The 7,353-nt window shown below is 65.9% G+C and overlaps 1 protein-coding gene across 1 annotated transcript; it reads right to left on the bottom strand.

The window, feature by feature from the left end:
• Nucleotides 1-1,811: 1,811 nt before the first annotated feature.
• NPBWR2 (neuropeptides B/W receptor 2) lies at nt 1,812-2,813 on the bottom strand. The gene has a single exon (XM_012654571.1). It carries the CDS (start codon nt 2,811-2,813, stop codon nt 1,812-1,814), a length of 1,002 nt encoding a protein of 333 aa, XP_012510025.1.
• Between the last annotated feature and the right edge of the window lie 4,540 nt (nt 2,814-7,353).

Raw genomic sequence — 7,353 nt, 5'->3', positions numbered from 1 at the left:
CTCTGGCACCCGCGGTTCTTGGCTGGGCGTCCGGGAAGCACAGGCAGAGTCTCAGCTGTCTCCTCAAGGAGCTCGCAGGGATGCGAACAGCGGCAGGGACGTGGTAATTAGGCTGTGTTGCTGCCGCTTCTCGAGGTGTGATCGCAGCAGCGAGCGAACAGGCGTTCTCCTGAGGAGCTGGGTGTGGGTGGCGGCTCAGAAAGTGTCCGCGGCCCCTGAGTGTGGCTGGCCTTGGTGACTTGCCCCTAATGCACAGAATGTGGTGGGGGGGACGCGAGTGACCCCCGAGACTCCGTCACCAAAGGCCTTCAGGCTTCCTCCTGGCCCTCTTGGACCTCACGGCCGCCGTGTGTGGGACACTCAGCCCTGCGGAGGGGCCTGTGTGGGGGGCTGAGGCCTCCTGCAAAAATCGTGCCGGGGACGCCTACTTGGAAGCAGCTCCCGCAGTCCCTGCCCAGCCTTTGGGTGACCAGAGTCTTGGCCAATGTCTCAACCGAAATCTCACGGGAGACCCTGAGCCGGAACCACCCACACTAGCCATTGCAAAACCCCCGACCCACAGAAGCTGTGAGATAATAAACGTCGTTTTAAGCTACTTCGTTGTGGAGGAATTTGTTACGCAGCGATAGGTGGCTAATACGATACCGTCGGGGAGGATAACTGGGCAGAGGTGGCATCTGGGCTGTTTGGGGCTGGCTAGAGGACAGCAGGGCAGCGCTGTGGTCGGAGCAGTTCTGGGCTCCGCAGGCAGGGCCCGCGCGGCCTGGAGTGGGTGTGGGGCAGGTGGGCGGTCGCCCCGGGGAGGGCACTCGTGGGGCGGTAATGGCGGGTCCTGCGTGCCAGCTGGATGCACTGGTCGGTGCTCTGGGTCGTGAGGACGGAAACCATCCCGGGCGACTCACCACGCAGCCAGGCTGGAACCCGCCAAGAGCCAGGGGACTGAGGGGTCTGGCCACGGCACACCTGGGTGGTCTTCCAGGACCTGCCTCTGGCCTCTCCCACCGTGGTCTCCGAGCAGCCTGCGCAGCAGAACCCTCCACCCTGGGTTCCAGCTCCCAGCTCCTGCTGGCCCAGTCCAGGCCCCAGGCCACACCAGGGAGGAAGGGGTTCAGGTGCCAGCCTGTCCAAGTGACGGGTGGCCCGTAGCCTGTGGTGGCCCATAGGTCCTGGCAGAAGGGCCCTGTGCCCTGTAGCAGACTATGAGGAGGCCACAGGCCACGGCGTGGGGGCATGAAGGGGCACAGGCCACGGTGTGGACAGGCCTCCTGGGGAAACGTTGCCCTGCTTCCGTGAGGCGGATTTCATGGTTTCGTTTGACGCGTGCGCCCTCAGCCTTTGCGGCAACACCAGCAGCAGTGCCAGCATTGCTGCCTGAGGTGCCCACGCCGTTGTCGCCTGCCGATCCTGACTTGGAGGAGACCGAGGGGCCCTGACTGTGGACCGCAGTGCTCAAGGACAAGATCACGGTCCAGGTTCCCTCCCCCAAGGCCTCTGTCTTCAGGGCTTTCAGGTCCCCAGAGAGGACGTGGAAGGTGTCTGAGGGGCTGTCCACTGTCCGGGGGGCCGTCTGTCTGCCCGTCTCCCCGAGGGCGGGTGGGCCCAGGATGCCTGCTGTGTGGGGACCTTCTGCCAGGACCCGGGTCCCCGCTGCTGCCTCCCCAGGGGCCGTCCAGGGCGCAGAGACGTGGCAGGGACACGCCGTGGCTGTCTTGCAGGTCTGGCCAGTCTCCGGGTCTTTGTCTCTGTGTGGAGGAGACGAGGCGGGGCTGTGAGCAGGCAGGATGCTCCCCGGGGCGGGGTGCTCGGGCCCCTCAGCACCGGAACACGGCGTGGAAATTCTTGCGGAAGCCGTCGTCCAGGAAGGCGTAGAGGAAGGGGTTGAGGCACGAGTTGGCGTAGCTGAGGCTGGTGATGACGTAGGACACGCCGATGACCAGCGAGGTCTGCGGCAGGTCCGTGGTCAGGGCCACGACGGAGGCCAGGTGGAAGGGCGTCCAGCAGAGGAGGCACACGGCCAGCACCACGAGGACCAGGACGGTCACCTTCCGCCGGGCCTTGCTCAGAGCCTTGGCGCCAGAGCGGAGCCTCACAGCCCGCAGCCTGCGCAGCAGGTCGGCGTAGAGCACGCAGACGGTGCACACGGGCACCACGAAGCCCAGGACCAGCGTGTAGACGCGGCTGGCCTGGAACCAGGCCCGCTCGGGCCGGGGGAAGCTCAGCCCACAGCTGGGGACCTGCAGCTCGTTGCTGTAGACGCCAGCGAAGGAGAAGAAGGGCAGCACCAGGACCGTCACGCCCAGCCAGACACACAGGCTGGTGACCTTCGCCCCCCGGTAGGTGCGCCAGGGCGTGCGGCGCGACCGCACGGTGGCCAGCACCACCAGGTAGCGGTCCACGCTCATCACGGCCAGGAAGTAGACGCTGCAGAAGATGTTGTAGTGGTCGGCGGTCAGCACCAGCTTGCAGAGCAGCTCCCCGAAGGGCCAGCGCTGCAGCAGGTGCTCGGCGATGCTGGCCGGCAGCACCAGCGTGAAGAGCCCGTCGGCCACGGCCAGGTTCAGGATGAACACGTTGGTCACCGTCTTCATCTTGGGCGCCCTGAGGATCACAAAAATGACGGCCGTGTTGCTGGTCAGCCCCACGGCGCAGATGGTGGAGTACACCACCGGCAGGACCACGTAGAGGGCAGGCAGCGGCTCCGCGAAGGTGGCGTTGGGCCTGGTGCCGTTGTCCTGAGAGACGTTGGCGCCCGTCTCGGCAGGGAGGAGGGGGCCTGTGCTGTCCAGGGGTTCCGGGCGCCCGGCGGCCTGCATCACGAGCTGGGACGGCTGAGAGTTGTGCCCTGGGCAGGCGGGGGTGCCTCGGAGCCGGGAGTCCGGGCAGGGGCCTCCTTGGCCTGGATTCTGGGGAAGAAACAACCAGAAACTTCGGGGTCTGGCCATGAGAACAGCAGCCACCCCGAGTTCTCTGGCAAAGGTTGTGGCCACGTTGCCGGGTCACACAGGGTCACTCTGTCCAATCTGGTCTTGGGGCCAGAGGGAGCCTGCGGGGGCACCTGGGGGCCTCCTCCACCCTCCTCCTGGGGGGCACTTTTGGCAGATCAGTTCCCTTCCCCAAAGCCCCTCCTGCTGCCCACACTCTCCTGGGAACAGGCGCCTTGAATTGCCCACCTGCGCGGCCCTGGCAGTCCCCAGCACGCAATCCAAATAAAATCAAGGCAGTTCCCTGGCAAACGCACCTCCCCGCTGCGTCTCCAGCCCCTTTGAACCCAAATGCTTTCTTCCTGGTGTCCCAGAGCAGGCGCCCTCCCAGCACCCCCCCCCCATGGGGGTGCAAAGCCTCCCTGCTCCCTGCTCCCTGCTCTCCACTGACCTGTCCGGTGCTTCGTGGCCAGAAGTTGGTGGTCTTCGTGTGCTCTTGGCCGTGGCTAGAGCAGGTGGTGGCAGGGTGAGGGGGGAGGCGTGGCCCTTGCTAACAGACCCCAGCTGGGGTCCCTGTGGCTCTGCCAGCCCGGGGTTGGAGGGAGCTTCCCAGACCTGCCTGGCTGGCTGCGCAGTCCTGCTGGCTCCCCCGTGAGGTTCCCAGCCGGGTGGCAGCGCTGTACGCACTGAGGGATGGAGGGAGGCGGGTCCCGCTTGCTGACGCGGAGCCCCAGGAGGCGGGGGGCGGGGGGGCCCTGGTGCTGCAGTGGCGCCTGCCGTTGGCTGTCCCAGGGTCCCCTCACTCGCCCAGGCGGACTCCCCAGTGGGCGGCTGAGGTGCGTGTCGGGTCTGTGCACGTGTGTGCACGTGTGTCAGGAAGGCATGCCGTGCAGGGGCCCCTGCTTGTGCCCAGGTCTGCAGGCGGAGGCATTTGCGCCCGTCTGTGGGTCACGGTGGACGTGGGCACCCTCATCTGTGTACACGGGAGTCTTGCCGGGTCTCGTGTCTGACCTGTGCGGGTGCGTGGTGAGTGCCTGGGCGTGTGCGTGTGTGCGTGGGCCTGTGTCTGCCTGCACGGAGGTTCCTGCGGGTGAGCTCTGCGCTGGGTCTGACATGGTCTGTGTGCGTCCTTAGCTGAGTATGGGGTCTGGGGGTCTGTTTGTCCTCAGGTGGAAGCAGAACTTGGCCACAGACAATCTAACTTCTCTTCTGTCTCTTGCTAAGTGAGGAGCACGGACTCCCTGGAAAACTGGGCCAGCGGCAGAGGATGCAGAGAACGGCCGTTTGCACCCACCCTGGCGCCCGCCCTGAGCTGCCGCTGCCACCGGCCACAAGGTGAGTCTGCTTAGGTGGGGAGAGCTGCTCTCCGCTCTGGGCTGGTCTTCACCTCCCTACTGTCTCCTTGCTTTTCTTCCTTGTCTAGACGCACCCCAACTCACGCACCCCCAGCCGTTGCTTCTGGCTGTGCTCTGCGGGCAGCGCTGCCGCTGACGCGGGTGGCCGGCTCGTTCCCAGCGTGGCCGTGCTGGGGGGCGGGTCAGAGGGCCTGTGTGTTCTCAGTCTGCGGAGACGCGGCTGTGCCCACTGCCCGGAGGCTGCAAGGCCACCGCCCCCCACACAAAGGCCGGCCCCTTCCCCAGGCGTCCTCGGGCCTGCGGGTCAGGCGCACGGCGGCGGGGCCCTCGCTCCCCTCCCACTGGCTGGACGCTGAGCCCAGAGGTGGACACGTCAGGCTGGGGGGGGCAGCTTGCTGGGATATCTCCACACCCCACTTTTGTCCACCGTCAGGGCTGGCGTGGGCGCCCCACAGGGAACATGGGGCTTGGGTTGTCACGTAGGAGGGGACAGAAGCCCTCTGAGTCGAGGGAGAGGCTGCACTAGGGCTCAGTTTTGTGATTTGGGGGTGTCTGTGGGGTGGGGCAGAGGTGCCAGTTCAGCTCACTGCTCCTGGATACCAGAGACACGGCAGAGAGAGGGTCAGGCCTGGCGCGTGGCGGCCTCGTCCCCGGGAACGCTGTGGCCCAGGGGTCGGCGGTAGAGGCTGGCCGGTCTCGGCCGGGAAGGAAAGAACCAACAAAACCCTGGCAACGGGCAACCCGCCGCCGGTCCGGGGGGGGGCCGAACAAAACGGGCCCGAACCCGGGCCCCCCTGGGAAAAGGGCCGGGGGGCCCCCCAACGGGCCCCCCGGAAAGAACCCAAGGCCGCCCCCCAACCGGCGGGGGCCGTAACCTGAACAACAGGCCGGGGGCCCCCTCAAAACCCGGCCGCCCCTTGCCCCAACCCCCCAAGAAAACAAAGGCCAACCCAAAACCTCCAGAGCTGCCTGTTCAGGTGGGTCTTTCCTCAGGCCCCAGGAGGGGAGGAGCCCAGCGTCAGAGAACATTCCTCAGAGCAGAGTCTCCGGTGAGGGTTTCTCATGATGCTTCTGGCTTCCCTTGAAGTTATCCATAGTCTGGGGTCCCCCTGACTCCACCAGTGTCTGGCTGAGCCTGGGACCCTGACCCTCCCCACATTTCATCTCTGCTCTCTTGAACCTGTCCCCGGGGCTGGTCTGGCTCCTCACCAGCCTGTGACAGTAGAAGTGGGATAGGGTGTGGGGGATGGGAGTGATGGGGCCCCCGGGTGAGGGGATGGGAGGGGTGAGGACCCTGGTGGGGGCATGGGGACCCTTGCAACAGCTGGGACAAGGAGGCTGAGGGGCACCAGAAGTGGGTGCCATGCTCAGGACCCTGAGGCCGGTTGCAGGGGCCGGGTCATCCTGGCCCCAGGGCAGGGTCTCCAGGTGCCCCCAGCGGTGCCTCACTCAGACCCGGCAGCACAGCCCAGTCTGGGGACGCTGTGTCTGAGCCCCCAGCCCTCAAGGCTCAGAAAGGCGGCTTTGTTCTGCCCCAGGTTGGGCGTCGCTCCAACCAGCCGTGAGCGAGTGAGCATCTTTCTGTGGAAATGATTTCCGTTTTCAGAAATGAATTGGCCTTTTCAAATCACCCTGAGAGGCACTTTTGGGGGTGGAAAGGAGAGGCCAGGCAGGGAGCTGTGCTCAGCTCCGTCTGGTGGCGGGCGGTGGGGCCTGGGCGACCCGCGTGTCTGGGGTGCCGGGTGTGGAGTGATGGGAGGGGTACGCGTCAGCGCGCGTCCGAACACGGCTGCGTGCGGCTGCCTCGGGGGCTCTCGCGGGGACCCAGAGGAGAGGCAGCCCACACGCGTGCGCTGGAGGGGCCAAGCCCAGTGGCTGTGTCCCGAGTGTGAGTGCCAGGACCCCAGACGGCCGGGGCACTCGGCACACCCAGGCGAGCAGAGTTTGTTCTCACTGTCACTTTGTGGAGGGTGCGGCAGCCGCCCTCCACCTCTCCCGCAGCGCTGCCTGCGACTCAGGTCTCCACACACGCGTGCACAGACGTGCACCCGCACACGCAGCAGACGCACAGACACAGGCACTGATGGACACACGTGAAAACACTTGGGTGCCTGTTGCCCACTTAAGCTCTGGCAGGTGGGTGGGCTCTGCCCGCACGCGGAGTCCAGGCCTGTCTGCCCTGCTTCCTGCCTCCCGCCAGCTCCTGAGGACAGGCCACTAAGGCCAGCAAGAGGCCCGGCCCCAGAGGCCTCTAGGTAGGTAACTGGGCAGCTTCGCTCTTCAGAAAAGTGACAGCGATTCCGGGCCGGTCTCCCTGGGATTCGAGGTGAATTCTCAGGGGAGCAGAGAGAACACAACGTATTGGTAAAACTGGGAGGGACATTTCTCACCCTGAGATGCAGGACACCCACCATGCCCCTGGGCATCTGCCGCCTCTCTCCTCCGAAGGTCAGCACGGAGACATCCCCAGGGGGATGCCACAGCTCAGGGGTTCTGTCTCCCTGACCCTCCTCTGCAGACGGGTCCACAGGCACTGGCTGTGGGAGGGAGGCCCTGGGCTCGGGCAGGTGAGAGGGTTTCCCGCAGGGGCTTCTCAGCCACCTCCCAAATACCCTGCCCTTAGCCCCTGAGTCATTCACTGACTTCACCAATATTTGCCCAGGAATGTAGCAGTGAACAAAAGGAAAAAAAACTCCTGCTCTCCCTGGGCTGAGCCTTCAGTGGGGGAGGCAGACAGGTAACCAGTGTGAGTGTGTGCAGAGGGAGGGGCTCTGGGAGAAACAGCCGGGAGGCTGGTAGGGGAGGCCAGGCAACTGGGGGAGGCCAGGGCCTCGGGGAAGGGAGGGCCTAGGGCCAGGTCCTCAGGCCCGAGGTTGTGGGGGAAGGGGGCTGAGCACGCTAGAGCAGAAGCCATTGCAGGGGCCCCGCCCTGGGCAGTTGTGGGGGGCAGGGAGGTCAGAGGTCGGGACGGTGTGCCAAGTCCTGTGGGCAGTACCCTGAGCAAGGCCTGCGGGAGGCGGGGCTGGCAGAGCAGCTGGGGCACGGAGCCTCCCTTTCTGCTCTAACGCTGTGCCTGC

The sequence above is a fragment of the Propithecus coquereli genome, unplaced genomic scaffold (assembly GCF_000956105.1).
Source record: "Propithecus coquereli isolate 6110/MARCELLA unplaced genomic scaffold, Pcoq_1.0 Scaffold442, whole genome shotgun sequence".
Taxonomy (NCBI): Eukaryota; Metazoa; Chordata; class Mammalia; order Primates; family Indriidae; genus Propithecus; species Propithecus coquereli.
Note: the sequence above shows the minus strand (reverse complement) of the source record. Positions and strands in the feature narration are given on the sequence as shown.

Bases quoted from the DNA above. Each gene is read 5' to 3' on its own strand.
- NPBWR2 (XM_012654571.1), bottom strand. From the start codon at position 2,813: ATGCAGGCCGCCGGGCGCCCGGAACCCCTGGACAGCACAGGCCCCCTC.